The sequence below is a fragment of the Danio aesculapii genome, chromosome 9, assembly GCF_903798145.1.
Source record: "Danio aesculapii chromosome 9, fDanAes4.1, whole genome shotgun sequence".
Lineage (NCBI taxonomy): Eukaryota > Metazoa > Chordata > Actinopteri > Cypriniformes > Danionidae > Danio > Danio aesculapii.
The window spans coordinates 46,717,384-46,743,638 of NC_079443.1; the positions used below are offsets into that span (position 1 = coordinate 46,717,384).

Genomic DNA, 26,255 nt, shown 5'->3' on the forward strand with positions numbered 1-26,255 from the left:
TTTAATTTATTATATTTGATATATTTATGAAAATAATTTGTATAGTTGATATAATTGCATGCCATAATCACACATTTATTGTTTTGTAGAACTCATTTTAAAATATAATAGTTTTTTCGTTTTTTTTTTTCGGCTTAGTTCCTTTATTAATCTGGGGTCGCCACAGCAAAATGAACCGCCAACTTATCCAACATATGTTTTACACAGCGGATGCCCTTCCAGCTGCAACCCATGACAGGGAAACACCCATACACTGTCATTCACACACATACACTACAGACAATTTAGCTTACCCAAGTCACCTATAGCACATGTATTTGGACTGTGGGGGAAACTGGAACACCCAGAGGAAACCCACGTAAAACACGGGGAGAACATGCAAACTCCACACAGAAACTCCAACTGACCCAGCCGAGGCTCAAACCAGCGACCTTCTTGCTGTGAGGCGACAGCGCTACCCACTGCGCCACTGTGCCTCCCCGTGTTTTTATAAAATTTCTAAATTTACTACGGGATTTACCTCATAGACTTTGTTAAATAGTATTGGCATTTAACTTGCATTGGACTTTTAATATGGTTATAAAAAAACTCTAAAATTTCACATTGTTCATATATCTTCATAAAGTTTTTTTTTTTTTGTAATTTATAATAAAAAGACAATATTTATTAATTGAATATAATGTTTATTAATCTATATATCGTTATATTAATATTAATGATTACTATTGTTGTATGTTAATAATGGGCTATATGCACAGCTATACTTATCTAACTTCCGGTGAAAGCTTAATGTGACTATTTTCAATTTCATAAGGTTTCTTTTACAGCATCGATGTTGTAGTGTAATTACAATGCATTCAGTTAATTAAACTTAAGCATTTACTTAGTTGTTCAAGCGTAAAACGAGATGAAAGACCGTGTAACCACTAGCGCCATCAGGATCAGCAGGCGAGTGCAGAAACTCCATTAAAAAAATACTGGGGTAAAATAAACTTTCATATTTTAAAGACATGGTGGGGGAAAATGTAATTTAATGCAGCTCTTCTTGTTCGGTCTGAGACCCACTTTAGGTCGTATATCTATCAGGCAGTGAAGATTAAACATGGCAATTTTATAATGGAAAGACAGTTCACCGCTCAATTAAAAGTCAGTGTGCATATACCCCATTGAATGTATTTTAAAATGAGTTCCACATAACTTATGAATGTGTGGATATGGCTTATTACTTCGGTAATATGATTTATTAATTGGGTAATACTTTCTTGAGTGTGTAAAACATATTTTCAAAAATAAAATGACACAACGATTCAACCAGAAAAAATATTTTAAATAGAAAAATAGATTGTCTTTTATTTTTATAATTTATTAAACTGATATAAGCATAAATAAACTGTAATTTCTATCATTTGTAAATAAATTTATGTATTTTATGAACTGGTTTGTAATAGATAGAGATCATTTTGCGAAGTAAATTAAAATATAGATTTTTTTTTTTTTTTTTGCAAGCCCCTGTCAATAACATAGTACATAGCCTCCTATAGGGCTTGAGTGTCTACATACGTGGACAGCACATTTTAGCTCTTAAGTGGCTATTTAAAATACTTTGAATGTTTTATATTTAGTTTCAGACATAGTGTCATCCTGAAACTGTTTTGCAGCAAATGAAATGTCCCAAACCCTATTTTTAACTGTCTAAAATGGGGAAAAAAAATAGTTTTTACTCTCTGATAGTCGAAGCAAGTTGAAAAAAATTCTATGTTAAATATGCATAAAAAAAAAATTCAGGAAAAAGTGTTTTATGTAAATTCGGACCACGCGTCCACATATATGGACATAATTTTTCTCTAAAAGTACATCGTATCAAAAGATGATACTTAGGTTTTTATTCTAATTATTAATTAGGTTAATTAGGTTAATTAATTAGGTTCTAATAGGCAAATAGCAAAGACAAATAAAAAATGCATGTAAAAAAAACACATTGGGCCTTAAGAGGTTAAAGATCGAGTGTAATCGATATTCACTATTCATAATCTATAATGTTTTTTAATAATGTGCCCAAACTATTGTTTGACAATAAAATTATAGTCAAGATTTTTCTGGTAATATAAGAACAATGTTACTTTATTATTACTTTTATTTATTCATTACCTGATCACCTAAATTATATTTTACTTTCATCTGCATTTGTCCCTCTGTGATCTGTTGTTCTGTCATAGATTAGTATTTTTATGTATTACATTTTATATGTACTATTATTGTTTATTTCCTTTTCATTCATTTTCGTTTGGCTTAGTCCTTTTATTAATCAGGGGTCGCCACAGCGGAATGAACCGCTAACTTATCCAGCATACAATTTTTCACACAGTGGATGCCCTTCCATCTGCAACCCAGTACTGGGAAACATCCATATATACTCACACGGCCAATTTAGTTTATTCAATTCACCTATAGCGCATGTATTTGGACTGTGGGGGAAACCGGAGCACCTGGAGAAAACCCATGCCAACACGAGGAGAACATGCAAACTCAGAAATGTCAACTGGTCCTGCTGGGACTCGTAACAGCGACCTTCTTGCTGTGAGGCGACAGTGCTAACCACTGAGCCACAGTGTCGCCCCTTATTATTAATGCATTGTATTATTTTTATCTTTTGTTGTCATATTGTTGTTGTTTTTTTTTAATCCAAAAAGCACATAAATACATGTTTTAAAAAACATATTTATTGAATTTTTTTCTTCCAGAAGCTGAAGCTCCTTCAGCAGAGAAACCAATTCCTCTTGAGAATGGAGACGCTACAGAATCTGCTGCTCTGCAAACAACACACAGGTTTTTCCCCCCTCCCTTTCTTATTCCCTTTTTAATTGGCGCTAATGATCCTGTAAGTTTGTTGGTTCAAAAATAAGAAATGGCTAAATTTCCATCCAAAAATAACAGAACAGTCCGGTGTGATAATGTGCTGAGGTATTTGTGGGTGGATGGAGTGTATCATGTATGTTCCCACGAGAGATCTGGCAATGGAAGTCACTGATGCAAATCCCTCGCTTTCACTGAACCGTACTGCAAGATCAAACCACAAGATACAGCACTCTCATCCAGATCATTACTCTCCTTCTCAGACTGTTTTTGTTAGCACTTAGCCATATAGGAACTTGCCATTAATTTCAACTCTCCACGCATTAAAAAACTCTCATGCATCCTTTACAGAAAGTGCTTGTGGATTTGCGGTGTGAATGTGTTTATTCTTCTTTTGTTTGTTTATGTCAGTAGAAGATTACCGCGGCCCAGCAGTGCTCGACCGGCAGCTCCTCGTGTGAAGAGACAGGAGAGCTACACTGATGCCACTCCAGCAGAGAGGCGAGAGATCACATTCAGTTTTTCACTACATATTAAAGGGGTGGTCCACTACGATATCATATTTAAAACTTTAGTTGATGTGTAATGTAGCTGTGTGAACATAAACAACATCTCTGAATGTAAGATGCTCAAAGTTCAATGCAAAGGGAGACATTGGCTTTTACAGAATTAGCTAAGCACAACCTACAGCAAACGAAGTTTGGGGACTACAAAAAAAGTGGCCTGAGGCGCTGTAATGTTAGAGCAAAGAAAGTTAAAATGCGGTCCAAACGCAGCTATTTCCACAGAGCTTACTCTGTTTCTGTATTTGGGCTGAAAAAAGTCAGATGTGCTTAAAGTTTCATTTTAATTATGTTCCAGAGAATTATAAAAAATATATAGCTAGCATTTGACAAAGGACAGCATCCAGATTCTCTCCCAGTTCAGTGCTGCATTCTGTTAAAACTCCTCCAACCGACGAAGCTCTTTATTGTGAGCCACAACTTGTAAGTGTTTTTACATTTACATTTACATTTAGTCATTTAGCAGACGCTTTTATCCAAAGCGACTTGCAAATGAGGACAAGGAAGCAATTTACACAACTATAAGAGCAGCAGTGAATAAGTGCTATAGACCAGTGTTTCCCAACCCTGTTCCTGAAGGCACACCAACAGTACACATTTTCAACCTCTCCCTAATCAAACACACCTGAATTAACTTATCATAACATCAGAAGAGACTCCAACACCTGAAGTTAATGGGTCAGAAAAGGGAGACATCCAAAATATGTACTGTTGGTGTGCCTCCAGGAACAGGGTTGGGAAACACTGCTATAGACAAATTTCAGGTGTGTAAAGTCTAAGAAGCAAAGCATTAGTAATGTGTTTTTTTTTGTTGTTTTTTTTTTTTGAGAGAGTTCAGTTAGTGGTATAGCCAGAGAGGCAGTTACTGATTAGGAAGGAAAGTGGAGACTAAATAGTTGAGTTTTTAGTCGTTTCTTGAAGACAGCAAGTGACTCTGCCGTTCTGATGTAGTTAGGGAGTTCATTCCACCAACTGAGCAGATTGAATGCGAGAGTTCGGGAAAGTGATTTCTTCCCTTTTAGGGATGGAACAATGAGGCGACGTTCATTCACAGAACGCAAGTTTCTGGTGGGCACATATATCTGCAGAAGTCAGAACAGATAAGAAGAAGCAAAGCCAGAGGTCGCTTTGTAAGCAAACATCAGAGCTTTGAATTTGATGCGAGCAGCAACTGGCAGCCTGTGCAAACGGGTGAATAGCGAAGTGACGTGCTCTTTTGGGTTTATCAAAGACCACTCGTGCTGCTGCGTTCTGAAGCAGCTGAAGAGGTTTGATAGAGTTAGCTGGAAGCCCGGCTAGTAGAGAGTTGCAATAATCCAGTTTGGAGAGTACAATAGCTTGAACAATGAGTTGAGCTGCATGTTCAGATAGGAAGGGTCGGACCTATCTGATGTTATAGAGTGCGAATCTGCAAGATTGAGCAGCTCTAGAAATGTGGTCAGAGAAGTTTAGTTGGTCATCAATCGTTACTCCAAGGCTTTTTACCATTTTGGATGCAGTAATGGTTGCTCCATCCATCTGGATTGAAAAGTTATGGTGAAGAGTCGGGTTGGGAGAAACTTTAAGCATTTCCATTTTCGCGAGGTTAAGCTGAAGATGATGATCTTTCATCCAGTGTGAAATGTCTGACAGGCAGGCTGAGATGTGAGCTGGAACCGAGGGATCATCAGGGTGAAAAGAGAGGTATAGCTGGGTATCATCAGCATAGCATTTTATCTGTTAAAATTGATCAATTACATGCACAGTTCCTGGCGTTAACGGTATGTTGTAGCGAGAACTTAAACAACAGGAAATGCTGTTTGGCACCGCTAACAATTTAGCTACAAAATCATATTTATCAGTCAAACCGCTTTAAACACCCACAATCTTCAGCAGCGCTGCAGTGTCTCTCTATGCAGATGTTTTCCATGTGTTCTACATCTCAAATAACAAACTCGCAAAAGATATGTGAACGTTTCATATTACTTACATTTTTTATTCCGAATATATGTGAAAGACACTTGTCAGATTTTATTTTAGAGAGCAAGCGTGATGTTCAGCTGTGTGCTCTTCATTTTCTGTCTGATTCAGGCAAACTCAAATGGCTCTTTACACCTTGCAAATGTGCATGCTTGTTGGGGCATGACGTGGAACCGATCCGCGAGTCACACCACATTATGTTAGCTGACCAATCAGAGCCTCTTGAGGGCGGGCCTTTTAGAGGAACTAGGAAATATGACAGTCGTTTTCATGTTAGCTGAGTAGCTGTATATAATCAGAGTAAGATATATGAAAAAATAACCTGATTTTCTACAAGTGAAGCATGAGCACACATTGCATTAAATCTCATGAACACAACCAAGTCTTAAAAATACTTTCTGGACCACCCCTTTAAAGTCTGCGTGAACCGGAAGTTACTGAGACTGTCATTTCAGTATGTTGATGTACTTCCAACTAAAATGAAATGTTGAATATGAGGTGGGCTTTCTATTATTTATCTATTATCTGCACATTTTTCTTCTGAAGTGACATTCTTGGGTGAATTATACCTTAAGAAAAAAAGCTGATTTATACTTCTGCGTCAAGCACACACTTATGGTCCGGTGCAGCCTACACGCGATCGCATAGCTACGGTGGCTGTGAAGTGCAAAACAACATTACAAAGTGTGAAACACTTTTACGAAGCTAAAAACGATTAAGTTAACTTAATAGATTTGCATTGAGACAACATGAAGGAATTTTGTGGAACCCAGCACTTCTTACACTAGTATAATATTGTAATGACCTGGCCTACAGCACTATAGCCAGGTGCATCATAGAAGTTTAGAGTTAGTTTGTGTGTTATATTAGTTAAACGCATGGGTTGTTTTGTTATAAACTTGATGTGTGTGTATTTTTGAGTGATTTAAGCTCAGTATTTAATTTATTTATAAAATATTGTCCATCACCATCAACGAGGGTGGTGTGTAAAGGAAGCACCCCGGTGGTATTGTCCTGTTAAGGGCTGTTGATGTTCTGAGTTTAGAATAAAAAGATTAACTGACAGTGCAGCCTCCTACCTGCTTATTCTGCCAGATTGTTGACACCTTCTGCTGTTAAAACCTAGCTGAGAGCGCCATCTGCTGTTAATAAATATGCTCAGAATCGATTCCAAAGAGAATCGCGATTCATTATAATATCTAAGAACATATCCATGAAGCACAATACGTCCATTTATAATACCATGCCTGTTATTTAAAAGATTATAAGTGGTCATTTGTTTTTGAAGTGTTTTGCTGTAAGGGCGTTTCATTTGGAGGGTTTGTTTTGGAACCCAGTGTGTTTTTGTCCTTAGTTTGATTTATTTAGGCAAATATTAACACAGAAATCACATAATAGTATGAAATGTTTTACGTCAAACAAAGCAGTGTTTGATTCGCAGAGTGAGCTTATTTGTTATCAAAGTGTAAGGTCAGGATTTGCAAGAATACTTTGCCAACAAAACCTGGATTCCAGCTCAAACTGTTTTAAAAAGTATATCATAAAACTATATATATATATATATAAATCCCTGTTTCAGAACAAAGTAAATGAACTGCATGTCTGAAAATGCTCTTACTGGGTCTAAAAGGGGTTGAAATGGTGGCAGATTATAAAGGGATCAGTTAGTAATTAACTTTATTTTAAAAATGTACTTTTCTTAGGCTTGGCAGTGGCAAGACCCCTTCATCGGTCATTCTGGATGGCAAGAAGCTCTCTGAAGATGAGGATGATGACGATGGGCAGTTTGTGGTGGAGGAGGCAGCTCCACCTCCGTCTGATGTACCTGAAGTAGAGGTAGTGAAGATGCACTATGATGCATATACAGTACAGTATTTGGATAAAAATCAGTGTGATTCAGACTAATTTATATTTTTTTCATTACAGACTAATTCACTTGAGTTACAAGGGGATGACAAACATGGTGAGTCATGAATACAAAGACCTCATGAAAATGATGAAAGACATCTTGAAACTCAAACACACACAAACTTCTGTGTCAATTGGAATTGTTGAAATTATTTTTAAAAATGTCACAATGTTTTAGCTTTTGAGAGAAGCTTGTTTTGAAAGTGCTGTAATACTAATGAATATAGGCTGCATTTACATTGTATGGTTCAAATGACTCATTGCGATTTTTTTTTTCCCTCCTATGTGGCACAGATGGGTTAAGGCCCATGTATGTGTAAGCAGGAAAAAATCCCATGGATTCCGATTTACACAAATCATATTCAGGCCTTGTTCATATGTGGAATTTTATCCGATATGAATCGAATCCGTGCCCTCGTGTCTGCAGTGTAAGCAGGTAGATCGGATTCTTAACCCGTCAATGCGAGTCATGCATCATTATAAACCATAGCGAATGACATCAACACTGATGCTTTTATTTCAAAACAGACCTCAGCATAGTCCCAAACCTTAAATCTCATACACGAGGACTGAAAAAGCTCTTTTTATTTATTTATTTTTATTTTTTTTCCCTTGTTCATTGCGCTTTTGCTGTGCGCTCTGCTCTGTAAACGCAGACAATTGCATACAAGTCACTTTTAAAAGATCATGTAACTGGGTTGTCAAAAAAATCATATACACAAAATGGGAATTGACCATCAAGATCTGCAGTGTAAATGCAGCCTTGGATTATAAAAAAAAAAAACTGTTGTAATTTTGTGCAAAATAGTTTGGGATTATAAATTTATATGTATACTCTAGGGATGTTCCGATCAGGATTTTGCAGCCGATACCGAGTACCAATTTCTTGTCATGGTGATCGACCGATAGCAAGTATCGATTCTGATGCTTCAAGCTTAATAATGCATAAAGCACATTTTCCCTTAAGGCTGATACTTAAGTGGAGATCTCTCTTTACCTAAGAGAATAAATTAAAGATGTTGCATATAATTTCGTAATCATGTCTCTTATAACTATTTAGTGTGGGCATGTAATGGTCTGAAGCAGCTTTGCAGAAAATAACAGATAAAACACATACAAAAAATTGGTAGGAAAAATCACTAACAAAGCAATTTGGAAACACTGCATGTCTCAATGAAGTTTGGAGTGCAAATTTGATGCATATGAAGTTAAAATGCACACCTATAAATCCATTACTTCTTTACTAAAGGAAATAGGTCCATAAACTACTGTTTACTGCAATAAGTATATTATGATTTATTAAATACTCAAGTTAATTTGTTTTTTATTTTAATTTCCCAAATTTTTCAAGCCAGGTTTTAATGAACTTGCAATATTGTTGAAAACACAAAACTTTCAGTTCTGATATGCAAAAGGATTTCAGTTCTTATATGTCATCTGCTTGTAAACTCATAAACAAACAATTGCGATTGGTTCATGAGATGAGATCGGTTCTCTGGCCGATCGATCAGAGCATCCCTATTTATAATAGTAACTTATTTAAAAGAGTATACTAGGGATAATCCGATCGATCGACCAGAGATCGGTTTTGGCCGATAATCACATTTCATGACTTGATCGGTGCTTGCTAATATGCCTGATCTCATGAACCGATCACAATTGTTTGTTTACGAGTTGGAGCATTCCTATTTCTAATAGTAACTTTTTTATAAGAGTATGCTAGGGATACTCCAATCGATTGACCAGATTAAAAAAAGGTATTGGTGAATAATCACCTTTCGTGACTCGATTGATACTCGCTAATCTGCCTGATCTCATGAACCGATCACAATTGTTTGTTTACGGGTCGGAGCATTCCTATTTATAATAGTAATTTTTTAAAAAGATTACACTAGGGATGCTCCGATTGATCGGCCAGAGATTGATATCGGCCAGTAATCACATTTCATTACTCGATCAGTACTAGCTAATCTGGCAGATCTCATGAACCAATCGCAATTGTTTGTTTACGAGTTTACAAGCAGAGGACATATAAGAACTAAAATCTTTTTGCATATCAGAACAGAAAGTTCTGTGTTTTCAACAATATTGCAAGTTTATTAAAACCTGGCTGGAAAATATTAGGGAAATAATAAAAACACAAATTAACTTGAATAGTTAATAACTTATTGTAATATGCTTATTGCAGTAAACAGTAGTTAATAAACAAGGTCACAGGAGTAAAATTACAACTGTTACAAATTAAGTCTTCAACGACCAGTTTAAAAATTGATAATAAAATACTGGTTTTCATTTGGTTATAGGTGGACTTGTGAAAAAAATCCTGGAGACAAAGAAAGACTATGAATCATCTCCATCCTCAAAGTCAAAAGAGCAGGTAAGCCATTTCTTCTCACGACCACTAGATGGCAGTCCCGTTCCAATTTACATGGCACAAGTTTTGTTTTTCCACAACCAAATTCCAGTAACGTGAGTAAATGCATTTCAAAATCTCTTCATCAAGGGAATCTGCATTTTTTGTGTGTGCTCTAAACAGTACCTCGGGGATGTGTCTGTCTCCCTTTTCATTTCCAAAGCCTGACCCAGTGCACCGTCAGTTTACTAAAGAAAGCAACTTTGCAAATGGACTGGAGAAATGTAATAGTGGTCCCTCAGAGCCATTGAAGTGTTTTTCTGTTCAGCGGAGCTTAAATAATTAGAGCAAAACAAGCATGATGGCACCGAACTTACTGTTTAGATATTTTTACGTTTCTGTGGTTAACATTAACAATTGTGGCTTGTTTTGTGTGAGTCTGTGGGTGTGTGGTTCTGGATTTCACTATTTGTGGGGACACTTTTTTGGACCCCATGAGGAAAATGGCACATACATCATCTAGAATTAAATGTTTAATAACTGTTGAGGGTTTAAGGGTAGAGTAAGAGGACAAAATATTAGGAAGTCCCAATAAAACATTCATTCACTTTCCTTTTGCTTAGTCCCTTGATTAACTAGGGGACGCCACAGCAGAATGAACTGACAACTTGTCCAGCAAATGTTTTACGCAGCAGATTCCTTCCAGCTAGGCATGGGATGATAACCGTTTTCAAGGTATACCGCGGTTTAAAAAAAGTCAAGGTTTTAAAACCATCAAAATTTTCTGCAATGCCATTCCTAAGGTATGTGATAGGTTTTTTATTTACCTTTTTAGGACAACAGTATCTCCAGCAAAAACAATATACAAAGATGCTGTTTTAAATTTGTTAAAAAAATATGTTTTTGAAATAAATGAAGACGGCAGAAGTCAATAATTCAATTGAATGATTAAGCCTGACATGTTTACTGCTGCTACTGTTTTTTTACCCAGACATTTAAAAAAATAGATATTTAAGAGCCGTAATCACAATACCATAAAATCATGATCTTTTTATCCAAGGTTATCATACCGTCAGAATCTTATACTGGCCCATACCTACTTCCAGCTGCAACCTAGCACTGGGAAACACCTATACACTCTTGTATTCACACACACAATTTAGCTTACTCAATTCATCTATAACGCATGTCTTTGGACTGTGGGGGAAACCAGAGCACCCGGAGGAATCTGATGCGGACACGGGGAGAACATGCAAACTTCACATAGAAATGCCAGCTGACCCAGCCGGGGCTCGAACCAGCGACCTTTTTGCTGTGAAGCGATAGTGATAACAAATTAGAAAGTATTGAATATACTGGTGGATTTTTATAATTAGCTTGTTTGTAAATTATTTTAGATCTAAATGTAGATCTTTGTCTCAAGTGTACTTTGGCCAGTGATTATGAAACATGCATATACAGGTGAAGTCAGAATTATTAGCCCCCTGAATTATTAGCCCTCCTGTTTATTTTTTCCCCAATTTCTGTTTAACGGAGAGCAGATTTATTCAACACATTTCTAAACATAATAGTTTTAATAACTCATTTCTAATAACTGATTTATTTTATCTTTGCCATGATGACAGTAAATAATATTTTACTAGATATTTTTCAAGACACATCTGTACAGCTTAAAGTGACATTTAAAGACTTAACTAGGTTAATTGGGTTAACTAAGCAGGTTAGGGTAATTAGGCAAGTTATTGTTTACATTTACATTTAGTCATTTAGCAGACGCTTTTATCCAAAGCGACTTACAAATGAGGACAAGGAAGCAATGTACACAACTATAAGAGCAACAGTGAATAGGTGCTATAGGCAAATTTCAGGTGTGTAAAGTCTAAGAAGCAAAGCATTAGTAATGTGTTTTTTTTTTTTTTTTTTTGAGAGAGAGTACAGTTAGTGGTATAGCCAGAGAGGCAGTTACTGATTAGGAAGGAAAGTGGAGATTAAATAGTTGAGTTTTTAGTCGTTTCTTGAAGACAGCAAGTGACTCGGCTGTTCTGATGTAGTTAGGGAGTTCATTCCACCAACTGGGCAGATTGAATGTGAGAGTTCGGGAAAGTTATTTCTTCCCTTTTAGGGATGGAACCACGAGGTGACGTTCATTCACAGAACGCAAGTTTCTGGAGGGCAAATAAATCTGCAGAAGTGAGAGAAGATAAGAAGAAGCAAAGCCAGAGGTCGCTTTGTAAGCAAACATCAGAGCTTTGAATTTGATGCGAGCAGCAACTGGCAGCCTGTGCAAACGGGTGAATAGCGAAGTGACGTGCTCTTTTGGGTTCATCAAAGACCACTCGTGCTGCTGCGTTCTGAAGCAGCTGAAGAGGTTTGATAGAGTTAGCTGGAAGCCCGTCTAGTAGAGAGTTGCAATAATCCAGTTTGGAGAGAACAAGAGCTTAAACAATGAGTTGAGCTGCATGTTCAGATAGGAAGGGTCGGACCTATCTGATGTTATAGAGTGCGAATCTGCAAGATTGAGCAGTTCTAGAAATGTGGTCAGAGAAGTTTAGTTGGTCATCAATCGTTACTCCAAGGCTTTTTACCATTTTGGATGCAGTAATGGTTGCCCCATCCATCTGGATTAAAAAGTTATGGTGTAGAGTCGGGTTGGCAGAAACTTCAAGCATTTCCGTTTTCGCAAGGTTAAGTTGAAGATGATGATCTTTCATCCAGTGTGAAATGTCTGACAGGCAGGCTGAGATGCGAGCTGGAACCGAGGGATCATCAGGGTGAAAAGAGAGGTATAGTATTGTATAACGATGGTTTGTTCTGTAGACAGTCGAACAAAATTGGCTTAGAGGGGCTAATAATTTTGACCTTAAAATGGTTCAGAAAAAATTAAAAACTGCTTTTATTCTAGCCGAAATAAAAGAAATAAGACTTTCTCCAGAAGAAAAAATATGATCAGATATACTGTGAAAATTTACTTGCTCTGTTAAACATCATTTGGGAAATATTTTTAAAAATTAAAAAAAAATCAAAGGAGGGCTAATAATTCTGTCTTCAACTGTATATATCAATACATTACAGTTGAATATTAGTGTTACAACCAGCTCAAAATTGCAACATTAAAGAGACGATATGGACCAGGTAAATTTAAAAGAGAAAGTCATAATTAACAAATGTATTTAAAGCAAACAAAGTCAGTATAAATATAAGTCAGTAGTAAAAAGCATGTGTATGGTAGTGAACTGAGTTCATGATCGTAAACAAACTAAAATAAATCAAAACGCCAGGGCAGGGACGTCTAGCTAATCGAGCTCTCTCTCAGTCAGAATGTTGGATTCTTTAAAGGCACCACATAATGGGTCTCAGGTGAGATGACCCACCCACCAATTGCAATCGTACAGGCTCTGCAAAATCACAAAACAAACAAAATAGGTCACGCATGAGACCTAACAATTAGTATTGCTTTTCATCCACCAAAAATGCAATAAACAATTAAAATGTCAATTTGATGGACAACAACTTCTTGGTCTTTCTCTGGCCATATGAGATCAGACGATCGTGACTGCAGTAGTTATTCCAGTTGTGTTATTTTTTGGTATTTATCTTCAGGAAATCACTGAAGGTATATTTTATGTTATCATAACGATATAATGTGGCAATAATGTGGTAATGTGGTAACTATCCTGTGCATTTACACCGTGGCCATATTCATCTATGTAAACACACCAAAAACAACATTAAGGTTATAGCAGACACTAAAAAGCTTATTCCCAGCCACTAGACTTTTCTGACAGGGGATTCGTGTGTCATCGAGTGTCAGATGTGAAAGTATGTTGAGGGACAGCTAACGTATACAGGAGTTATTATTAAGGATTATAGATCGTGAAACGTGGCGGTTTTTATTTTAGCGTTTTTTTATAGCATGACGTGAACGCGAAACCCGAATGCCGTTATGAGTGTATTAAAACATATGCTTGTTTGTCGAAATAATGACAAAAATACTCATTTGTGTCACGTGGTAAGGGGAAGGCCTAAGGGGTAGAATTGAGATTGGGCCCTGTTATACTACAAGCATCTGCAATGGAAAATTACTCCTTTACAACATTGTTTAGTGAAAATACAGACCTTGAAACGGAGACTTTCTCTTACTCTTGAAAACAAGCATTGCTTGAATCCACACAGACATAAGATTATAAAAAAGATTATAAAAAAGCAATAATTACAGGAAATAATAATAATAAAATATAAAAACTTACCAAAAAATGACAAAAAAATCTAATCATGAAGTAATAATCAATAGAATGATATATTGATAATTATATAATCGTCCATTGACCATATGAGTATATAAAATAAATAAACAAAGAATAATTTAATATAAACAAATGAAAATAAAATGCAACACAAATCAATGGTTGCTTTCTTGAAACAACACGAACATACGTTTGCTAGAAAGATCCTTAGTTAGATTCTTCAAATATGATTATCAAGGGGCACCCAATTTTTTTACATGTTTTGTGCTCTTTGGGATCCAGGAATGGTTGGAGCAGTGTGAGTTCACACTTACACTTCATGTCCTGCACTGGGTGGTCCACCTGACCCAGACTGTTCTCCTTTCTGTCTGTCCATCACTGACTGTAGGCCTGATGAGTGTTTAGTGTTGGCCTTCATGCACAACATTCACTCTTGCAGCTCAATGTTCCAGCTGAGTCACAAGCTCAAAGTGTGAGTCGTCAGTAGGGAGAAATAGGAGTGAGAATTGTAAGGAAAGTTTTACCTTTTTTTTAACCTCAATTTAAGTCACTTTGAGGAAAAATAAATATAATTTAATTTTTGTTTGTCTGCTAGAACTTTGTCTTCCATTTCAAGCAAAAACTGCTAGTTTGAACTTTATTTGAACAAAATAAAAAAGAAAATTATATTTAGCAGCACTACTGTGATATTAATAAGAAATGTTTTCTAAGCAGCAATTGTAGAGACTGGAGTAATGGTTGTTCACATTGACTTTTTAAAATATGTTAAAGACACTTATTTTAAATGATACTTTTCCACAGTTTTAGTTTATTTTTGATTAAATAAATGCAAGCTTTTATAAGAATAAAAAACATTTATGAAAAAAGTAAATGAATAAATAAAAAGCTTTTTATTATATATACTAAGTGTATATACCAAGTCAAAAGCTACATTCAAAATGATATTTGTTTTTTATTCTACTCATATTAAAGTGAATAAAGACTGTCAAGTAAGTTTGATGTCAGACATAAATTGTCAGACTTTTTGGAGCTCTCATTGCCATTTACATGGTACATTTTCTTCTTTCTTTTGTGGAAGATAGAGGCTTGAAATTTTGTCCAAATGAGTCAACAATCACAAAAGTCTTATTAATTCTTTTAACAAAAGAATCTTTAAAAAAAGATTCTTCCATCAAAATATTTAGCAGCACTACTGTGATAATAATAAGAAATGTTTTCCAAGCAGCAAATGTGGAGACTGGAGTAATGGCTGTTCACATGAATAAATGACACTGTTTTTAATATATTAAAGACACTTATTTTAATTGATACTTTCTACTTTTTTTGTTTATTTTTGATTAAATCTAACAAAAATATTTTTAAAGGTAGCGTGTATACTACCATTTAGTCAAAAGCTGCATTTGAAATTATGTTTGTAATTTATTATTCTATTAAAGTTAATGAAGACTCAAACAAGTTGATGTCAAACATAAATTGGCACACTTTTTTGGAGCTCTCATTACCATTTACATGGCAAACTTTTTACTTGAAAAAAATAGGCTTGAAATTTTGTGCAAATGAGTCAATGACCACAAATCTTATTAATTAATTTAGTTCCAGGCATGAGCTCTATTCTGCAGACGTTTGGTGTTGAACTTCCTCCCCACACAGTGAGCTGATCTTTGCTGGCCCTTACAGTGAGTGCTTCTCCCTCCTGTGTTCTTGATTTCAAAACAATCAGACTGGATTTCCTTTCAATCCCAAATAATCAAATTAGATTTCCCCCATCAAACGCAGGCCGACTGTGGGCTGGAACCTGAGCGCTGCACTGCGTGCTCTCCTAATTGACTTAATTTAGCCTCATCAGTTGACTAAATTCTCCATCTTAATTGCGGGGCATGAAATGGGTGTGCGTTTTTCAGGGAGTACATGCAAACTGGCATTCCGCACCTCTCCTGTCTAGTCAGCTGAATGGAGGAAGAAAAAACCTGTAATGACTTCCTTCCTGACTTGAAAGGGGGTAAGGGTCAGTGCAATAAAGCGGCTGCTCTCCTGTAATCATAGTGCAACATCCAGGGTTAAAAATGTAAATATTGAGCTTCCTTAACCCCGCGACAGGTTTGAAGTTACAGCGCTCATAACTCACTCCACAAATATGAGCTTTCGCTCTCAGATCTCACCGGGATTTGGAGTTTACAGAGATCCCCACATCAAGTACATATGACTTAATCTCTTCGGAATGACCACAGAATTTCAAGTTTTGACTATTCATAATTCTGAAGGTGAAACGGAGCCAATGACTCATTCCGTGGTTATATTAGCTTGAGCTTTCCGTTCCGCTTCGTAAGTGAAGATTTACTTCACCAGGGTCGACAAAACTTTGTTTAATAAGATCTGCTAGGCTGTTTTTTTTTTTCTTTTGACAGTAATAACAGGCCGGATGCTGAATTACAAAGAATTTGTTGTACGTTTTGAGGCTGACCTCTGTTGTGACCTTCCAGATCACGTGTATATTATTGTAAGATACTTCTCGTAGGGCGTCTTTTTTTGTTTTTAGAGTATTGGCCCCTGACAGCAGCTGCGTTTTCGTAAGCTTTTTTTCCTCCCTCCTTCCTTTCCCCTCTTTTGCGCCATCAAATTAGCCTGATGAAGGTTTGCAATGTATAAATAAACCCCATGGCACACAAATGGATGGCTGTTGAGTGAACACCACGCCAGATCGCGCTCTGCAGAACAGGCAGGAAAATAAATAGTCATCCCTTCAGGCCTGTGTCTTTGTAAACATATACCTTTTTGTTAGAAATGTAAAGGAAATGACTCTCATTGCATTCCTTAACATTCTGCCCTCACCAAGAGACGATTGACATCCTGAAGGTTATGGTGAAATACCACAGTGTGGGTCTCTGATGTCTGATAGTGTAATTGGTTGCGTTTTAACCTGTTATTTCAGTCTTAATGTCATAAATCTTGTCATAAATCCGACTGTCACGCACTGTGGTGATCCGTTTAGCATGCAAGTGCACTACGGTGATCTCAGCGGTGACCCCGCTGGGGCCGAACTGACCCTTCCATCCTGTGTACACCACTCCGCCTCTTTGCACTTCACTTCATCCCAGCTATTTTTATGATGTTGCTGGACGGGGCCCATGTTTTCCCCAGGGAGGAAACCTTTAAACATTGCTAAACAATTAATCTTTCCCCTCTGAGTTCGTGTTGGACCCACCATGTAGAAGGCTGCCTCAAAAGGACTTTACCAATGAAGCCACAATGCATAATTAAATGGTTTACCACCATATACGGTGATTTAAATATTCATTCATTCATTCATTCATCTTTTAGCTTAGTCCCTTTATTCATGAGGGGTTGCCACAACGGAATGAACTTCCTACTTATCCAGCATATGTTTTATGTAGCGGATGCCCTTCCAGCTGCAACCCAGTACTGGGAAACATCCATGCACGCTCAGTCACACACATACACTACGGCCAATTTAGTTTATTCAGTTCACTTATATGGGGGACTGGAACTGGAGCACCTGGAGGAAACCCACTCCAACAAACGGAGAACATGCGAATATCACACAGAAATGCCAACTGGCCTAGCTGGGACTCAAACCAGCAACCTTCTTGCTGTGAGGTGACAGTGCTAACCACTGAGCCATTGTGTCACCTAAATCAAATATGTAGAGATGATCTGCATTTTGGTCATTTCATGTTCTTATGCATATTCAAGAGAAATGCAACTGCAGCATCTCACTAAGTCACAGAATGTTTTAAATAACGTTTAACTAGTATCCTCTTTTCTTTTTTTTCACTTGCCATCATTTTTAGGCTTAAACGCTCTACCAGACACCAAAAGCAAACAATCCACCACTTTGGAAAATTGGGATCCTAAATTTTATTATCCATAGAAAAATCCCAGATGACCAGACAGTGATTTGTCTTTTATAAATCTCAATTGTATTTTAGGTATTTTCAATTGAAAGAAATGAGAGGTTGAACCTGGAGATAGTTTTCCTATGTCAACTTAAGCATATACCCAATATACTGACTTCCAATCAGAATGTAAAGTAAAGTGTATCCGGAAAGTATTTATAGCGCTTCACTTTTTCCACATTTTTTTATGTTAGAGCCATATTTTAAAATGGATTAAATTCATTTATTTCCTCAAAATCCTACACACAATATCCCATAATGACAATGTGAAAAAAGATTTTTTGAAATGGTTACAAATTTATTAAAAATGAAAAACCTGAAAAGTCACATGTACATCAGTATTCACAGCCTTTGCCGTGAAGCTCTAAATTGAGCTCAGGTACATTCTGTTTCCACTGATCATTCTTGAGATGTTTCAGCATGTTAATGGTAGTTCACCTGTGGTAAATTCAGTTGATTGGACATGATTTGAAAAGGCATGCACATGTCTATATAAGGTCCCAGGGCTGACGGTACATGTCAAAGCACAAACCAAGCATGAAGACAAAGGAATTGTCTGTAGACCTCAGAGACAGGATTGTCTCAAGGCACAAGGCTGGGGAAGGTTACAGAAACATTTCTGCTGCTCTGAAAGTTCCAATGAGCACAGTGGCCTCCATCATTGGTAGGTGGAAGATGTTTGGAACCATCAGCACTCTACCTAGAGCTGGCCGGCGATCTAAGCTGAGTGATCAGAGGAGAAGGGCCTTAGTCAGGGAGGTGATCAATAATCCGATGGTCACTCTGTCTGAGCTCCAGCGTTTGATAGAGGAGAACCTTACAGAAGGACAACCATCTGTGCAGCAATCCACCAATCAGGCCTGTATGGTACAGTGGCCAGACAGAAGCCATTCACCACCTGGAATTTGCCAAAAGGCATCTGAAGGACTCTCAGACCATAAGAAACTAAATTCTATGGTCTGATGAAACTAAAATTGAACTCTTTGGATTGAATACCAGGCATTACTTTTGAAGAAAACCAGGCACCACTCATCACCAAGCTAATACCATCCCTACCCTGAAACATGGTGGTGGCAGCATCATGTTGTAGGGATGTTTTTCAGCAGCTGGAACTAGAAGACTACTCAGGATAAAGGGAAAGATGAATCCAGCAATGTACAGAGACATCTTGAATGAAAACCTGCTTCAGAGTGCTCTTGACCTCAGACTGGGATGACAGTTCATCTTCCAGCAGGATAATGACCCAATGCACACTGCCAAAATATCAATGCAGTGGCTTCACAACAGCTCAGTGAATGTCCTTGAGTGAATGCCTAGACTTAAATTCTATTGAAAATCTCTGGAGAGATCTGAAAATGGCTGTAAACCGTCACTTCCCATCTAACCTGATACTAGTTACTGCAAAGAGGAATGGGCAAAAATTCCCAAAGACAGGTGTGCCAAGCTTGTGGCATCATATTCAAAAAGACTCGAGTCTGTAATTGCTGCCAAAGGTCCATCAACAAAGTATTGAGCAAAGGCTGTAAATACTGATGTACATGTGATTTTCCAGGTTTTTAATTTTTAGTAAATTTGCAACAATTTCAACAAATCGTTTTTCACATTGTCATTATGAGGTATTGTGTGTAGAATTTTAAGGAAATAAATGAATTTAATCCATTGTGGAATAAGGCTGTAAACATAAAAGAATGTGGAAAAAGTGAAGCGTTATGAAAAATTTCCGGTTGCACTGTATGTGTTGAATACTTATTTCTCCCATTGTATATATAAAACTAGAAAATTCAAATTAGATTTCACACATGTAGTGGATAAAACAACACTCTGTTCAGTTCATATGGAGCAAGCACTATTTTAATTCTTTTTTAATTTGTCATAATTGTCAACTATATAAAAAAAAAGCCCATTAAATCTTATGAATCACTTTTGAACTCAAAAGTTTCAGATTCACAGGACTGCAACACAGAAGCACAGTAGATGCTTCTCAAGTTGATCATTCTCAGGAGGACTGCGAGGATTTTCTTTGCCAGAGCTCTCATTTGAAGAATGCCGCTCTGCTTTTTTTTTTGTAGTTTTTAAAATAGCACTTTATAAATCACGCACTATGCATGCATTTCTTCATTAAGTAAATTGGCCTTGCAGCTGAAGCCTTAGATCCACATAGCAGGTTAATGAGGTGTCCTAATATAAGTGTCTTCATCCCAGAACATCAGCGTCTCCGGAAGCCACCTGCCCTGAGCACACCGACTCATCGTCCCGCTTGTGTCACAGTCTGAGATAATGGGAAAACCTGTCCTCAGCTGCCTCATGCAAAACAAATATTTTTCTTGGGTCCGGCAGAAGAGAAGGGAAAATGAGCGCTGCTTTAAACGATTGATTTATGTCCTGTGAGACAGAAAGCTGTAGTTTTTCTTTTCTTTTTGACTAAGGGGTGAGGTGCAGGAGGACAGCAAACAGAGCGAATCTGGCCTGGTCTTCGCGCTCCACGAACAGTGGGCCGAATGTCCCTGCCAGTGTTTGTGTAGGGGAGGGTGTTTTGGGGCCAAAGAAACCACCCACATTGCAGACAACTATTAGACATTTCAATTTGAACACACTTGTAAACCACAGAGAAAGAGAGAGAGGGGGGAAAAAATGAATTTAGTCTTTCTTCTCAAATGTTTGTTAGAGAATAGCGGCGTAGTTAACCTTTGAAGTGTTTGCGATGTAGTTACCGGACTCTGTAAAGTTGTAACAATAAACTTTTGGTTTCAAAACACAGATGATTAGAGACTGGCTTCTTCTGAAAATATTTTCAGATTAGAAACATAAATAGTGTATGTCTATTTAGGACAGGGTGATAGAGGTTGATAAATGTAGCACTGGGCGATTATAGCTTTTTGTAAATATAGAAAGTAAGATTTTTTTAATGTTCAAAATGCTGTACTTCATTGTATATCGTCCACCATGCATATGCTATTTTATTTTACAGGACGTATTTTGTACATTAACTTTTTTTTTATAAATTGCATGCTCCAGTTTCACAATACACACCACTAAAATGTCATTCAGTGTAGCAATAGTTTAAGTGCCAAAATCCAAAATAGTTTAAGTGCCAAAAAAAAAGAGCCCCAAATACGTATTGATTATGGCTTAAAATATTCATACTTTGCCAATATCATTCAAAACACTAGGCTTTATTTATTTAGTGTCAAAACCTGTTAATAATTTACTTTTTTAATCAATTTATATATTTTAAAAAACACAGACCAGAATAAGAATGTTTTTAAATTTTTACATGAATATTGTTGTCTGAATATTGTTCACTCACAATTTGAAAACATCAGTTGATTTGAAACTTGCTTTGTATTTAAAAATTACTTTAGTAAATTTAATTTGAAACAAATATAATACAAATATATAGTTATTAGGGGTGGAACGATTCACAAAATTGTCAGGTCAGTTTATATCACAGTTCTGTGGTCACTATTTTTGGTTTGATTTGGCTTACATTGTAAAAGAAATTCCCCTGTAATACACGACTGCTTAAAAAATATACAGTTGAAGTCAGAATTATTAGTCCCCCTTTGAATTTTTTTTCTTTTTAAAATATTTTCCAAATGATGTTTAACAGAGCAAGGAAATTTTCACATTATGTCTGATAATATTTTTTCTTCTGGAGAAAGTCTTATTTGTTTTTTTTTCAGCTAGAATAAAAGCAGTTTTAATTTTTTAAAAACCATTTTAAGGTCTGCAACGAGTGTGATATTGCCTTTATACAACAGTCTGACAGAAAAATAGTGTATATAAAAAAAGAAAATCAAACAGGGAGAGTCTCAAAATCCTTTTGTATGAGGAACTACTTTCTTCCGCCATTCACATCTGCAGCTGACATCAGAATGGCAGGAATTGTTGTTACTTCACCAACGTCACTTTAGAGCTGGTATTTGAATGACTCTCTAGTGTTATATCTAAAGTGATGACAAAACAGGTGATTTTGCTCACATTTTAAGATTATAAGGCTGAACGGCATGAAATGCCATCAGTCTACTGAGATTTCCCAGTATTTCTCTGTTGCAATCGAGAGATCACAATAATTAACCCCGAAAAAGCCAAAGCAATGCAATCACCACCAGATTACTGTTGTGTTTGCGATAAGGAAAAGCGCTAAACACATGCGTGCATTTCTTTCTTTCTGTTTACTGAACTAGTCTGCAGTAGCGAAAACAGGAGATGCATTAGAAACAGATGGCCATCTCCGGTTTTAAGACTTTAGGATGAGTCCCATCTCACTCTCAACACACTACAATTACTATGGTATAAATACAGCACTACAACATACAAAAGAGAGAAATCGACTTAGATTGTTACTTACTAGTTTTATTATGTTTTGATCAGCTGTAATTTATAATTACGCTGGATTTTTCCTTCCCTAAGGGCTTATTATGCGGTTTCTGTTGCCATCTTGTGGATGGACAACGTCAACCATCTTTGGTCTGCTCAATGACAGGCTATTTGCCACCGACGCGCTGTCTCTCAGAAATTATAAATATTTAAAATAGGCAGTATCCTTCAAATAGACTGCATAGTTGCAATCTAAACAACTACATTCTCGACTAAAAAGGCCTGAAAAGTACATTATGTTGTCTATCTGCTGCAATATTTGTCAAACTGTAGTGTCCTCTGCTTGTTGCTGTATGTGGGTGGAGTAATACACAGTGTGAAGGGTGAAGAGACTGGAAACATGGGGTTCTGAATCAATTTTATTATAAGGACAGTCTCATACAAATCACTTAAAAAATAATTGAACTTGTGAAGTCTTTCACCATTTTTTTTAAAATGAAATTAGTCAGAGATGTTATTAAACCAGCAACCAGTATGTTGAGAAAGAGGTAATGTTTCGACACTAGTCCAATTATGCTTAAGTGTGTCATAAAATGCTTATTAGAATAATCAGGTTATATTTGCAAAATGGCTTTCTTATATCACGCACAACAATTCATTGTACATATTTGTGTAAAAATAGCCTTTATATCCAGAACAACATTTGAGGACTTTATGTAAGGCTTAGTCTGTTTTGATAAGGAGGTTTCTAGTTATTGTATTGTCATGTAGCTCAAGTTAGATGTCTTAGAGAATGTAAAATGTTGGTGTTTATGGCCGGAATGACACAAACTGCTTGAATAGTTTAGCCTGATTGAGGTAAATGTGAAGTAGTCGTTACCAAATACTGCTGTAAAATAACTTCACTGCCATAGCCTGTTACTAAAATAAACAAAGTCACGTCTTGCGTGAGGGTGTGTGTGTGAGTGGAATGGAGGCAGTAAGAATAAAGCCTGTTTGGCCTGGTGCCACACACAGCCTGTGGCCCCAGCTGAGTAAATAGACACGGGCCCAGTGTGCCAGGGGGGCCTTCAAGTGCTCGACTGAAGGGTGACTGAGGCAGATCTGGACCCCCCAACCACACCGCATACAGAGGAGGCCTTCACTAACCACTCACTCGCATTATGGATCCCATGTCTCTTTCGTTTTGATCTTTATATACATTGCAAGGTTTGTATAATTCCTGCCTTGAAATTCTAAACATTTGTAGCCTTGACATCGAAAACCACTAAATGCAGACCTTTCCCTGGTGCTTTCCCCCCCTAAAGTATATTGTTGGTAGGTATAGATTTCCTCTAACCTCGTTTATAGCATTCATACGAAGTGCTCCCTTATGGGAGTGACTTCCCAATAGTGGTTTTTCAGTCACAAGCTCCATTTATTGGGATGCTTGAGAATCAGGGGAAGTGATTTGCTCTGAAAACTCTTAAGGCCCTGTTACATCAAAGCTGATGGTCAGGTGTTCAGCACTTGTCAGATGCTAGTGGTAGAAAAGCAAAACTGATGAAAGCAAGCAAACAAACAAAAAAAAAGGCAAGTGGCCACACACTGATGTTTGTTCTAACTTTAGTTCCGTCTTAGCAACATGTTCAACTATTCAATTATCTTTATAAGGTGTCTGGAAATGCCTTGAAGTCTTGAGACCATTTACCAGCCATTATTATGAGTCAGTTTGGCAACACTTTACTTGAAGAGGTGTTCATAACACTTGAAACCTTTATAATCGTGACATGTGAGTGAGATTTTATTCATCCTTATGAAACTGTCATTAAGTGTCTCCGTTATGTAATTTTAAATGCAAAGATAACGTTGTTTGTTGTGTCTTCATGTTTGTCATGACAACATTACCAGGGGAACATAACTTGTCATAAATCTGTCATAAACATGATTGTCATGAGGCCATTAAAATTGTGTTATGAATATTTTTCTGATCACGTTTTACAGTGGAACAAACATTTTGTCATTAAAATGTCTCATTAAAAGTGTCATTACGTTGTCAAATTATTTAATAAATAAGTCATTGATGTTTAATAACATTTTAATGACAAATTCAGCTTGTACCACTTTAATTGAGGTCCAAAAAATATTAATGGCACTGTTATAAAATCCATGACATTTTTTTTATTATGACTTCATGACAATCATGTTTATGACAGATTTATGACAAGTTTTGTTGTTTTGGGTCCTAGTATTTCCTTGTATTTCTCTGTTGCAATCGGGATATCACAATAATTAACCCAAAAAAAGCCAAAGCAAACACTAGCAGATTACTATGGTATAAATACAGCACTACAACATACCAAAGAGAGAGATCGATTTAGAGTGTCACTTACCTGATTTAGAATGATTTGTTCAGCTGTAGTTTGAAATTACGCTGAGTGTTTCTCCCCTGAGGTCTTATTATACAGTCTCTGTCGCCATCTTAAGGTGGAACGTCGATTGTCTTTGCTCTGGTCAGTATGACAGGCTGATTGATGCTGATGTGCTGTATCTCCAAAATAATAAATATTTCAAATAGACACTATCCTTATAAATAAACAGCTTAGTTGCAATCTAAACAACTACATTCTCGCCTAAAAAGCCTTAAAAGTACATTATTTTGTCCAACAACTGCAATATTTGTCAAACTGTAGTGAGTTTATTGATACACTGTCACTCTATGTTGGTGGAGTAATACAGAAGGGGGAGGAGACTGTGCGAGTGCTGATATTGCAGAATATTGCATGGCTATCAGCCAATCAGTGTCGAGAACCATACAGAACAAGTTTTCATGACAAAACAGAAATAGTTCACACTATTTTTGGTTCTTTTCTGGACTTTAAACAACTCAGGACCATTGCTGTCTATGGGTGGTTAGAGAGCTCTTGGATTTCATCTAAAATATCTTAATTTGTCTTCTGAAGCAGAACAAAGGTCTCAGGTAATTAAAATAAAACAAGGCTAAGGTACTGATAAAGAAAATGTCATTTTTGACTGGACTAAAACTTTCATTTCATCAATACAGACATAACAAATTTTGAATACACATCTAAATGTGATCCTTTTTATTATTTACACACATAATTTAAGTATTGAAAACCTATGTTATCATGGGCTGCTCTTGTAAAAAGTTCACCGTACTGAACATAACATATATTCATATGATCCAGGCGCAGTCTTAGCAAGTTAATAATCCGGTTAAACCATTTTGCCTTTTGGAAATGCTGGAAAAGCTTGAAAACGCATCTGGAATTGCTTGAAAACTGCTTAAATTTGAGTTGAGAAAAATAAAAACTGAAATACACTGTCAAAGCTTCAAGTAGATTTTTTGACAAAATTAATGTCAATGAATTAGATAGAAATTAGTTGTTTAGGCGTTCATCCTCTTTTCACACTGACAGAAGAAACTGAAAAAATGCAGCAGTTTTGACATTGATTAACTTTTTTGATTTTTTTTTTAATTTTTTTTTTTGTGGCTCCGTGTTTTCCAGGACCGGTCGCTGGTGTCGGAGGCGTCTCGTAAGAAGGAGCGTGAACTGGTGGCGAAGGAGATTGAGCGTCTGCGTTCCTCCATACAGACTGTGTGCCGCAGCGCTTTGCCACTGGGAAAGATCATGGACTACATTCAGGAGGATATGGACTCCATGCAGAACGAACTGCAGAGCTGGCGCAAAGAGAACAAGGAGAATGCACAAGCTCTTCTGCAGGAACAGAGGTGCACATTCATATTAGTTTTCTGTTTCTACTCCTAATAAGATTCCTTATTATCTACGGCTCACATAGGGGCCATACACACCGAAAGCGTGTTTCCTCCAGCAAGCTACTTTTCTATTGTTTTCCAAAGTAAACACACACTGGACAGACTTGTGTTACTGTTACGCTCGCGCCTCGCATCTTTTGAAGCTATTAGACATTGTGTGAAGTTGACAACTCATCACTGTCAGCTCCAAAAGCAGTGAACCAATCAGAACAGCTCGGAGGCAGGGCAACAATTGTGAGCTTTAGTTTATAGCAGAAAGTTGGCTTGGCAACTGTTTTATTGATCATTATATCATGACAGATGAGGCCCTCATTCTGGTTTTGTCCAGAATATCTTGAGTCATATAATGTGTCTTCATTTACT

At 36.8% G+C, this 26,255-nt stretch overlaps 1 protein-coding gene across 1 annotated transcript in view; it reads left to right on the forward strand.

Annotated features, from left to right (window-relative positions):
- traf3ip1 (TNF receptor-associated factor 3 interacting protein 1) overlaps positions 1-26,255 on the forward strand; it is a 66,575-nt gene that overhangs the window by 37,389 nt on the left and 2,931 nt on the right. The window contains exons 9-14 of the mRNA XM_056466078.1: positions 2,742-2,826; positions 3,265-3,354; positions 7,079-7,211; positions 7,302-7,338; positions 9,587-9,660; positions 25,624-25,847. Of these exons, the coding sequence (XP_056322053.1) occupies positions 2,742-2,826; positions 3,265-3,354; positions 7,079-7,211; positions 7,302-7,338; positions 9,587-9,660; positions 25,624-25,847 (643 nt within the window). The remainder of the gene's footprint in view (positions 1-2,741; positions 2,827-3,264; positions 3,355-7,078; positions 7,212-7,301; positions 7,339-9,586; positions 9,661-25,623; positions 25,848-26,255) is intronic.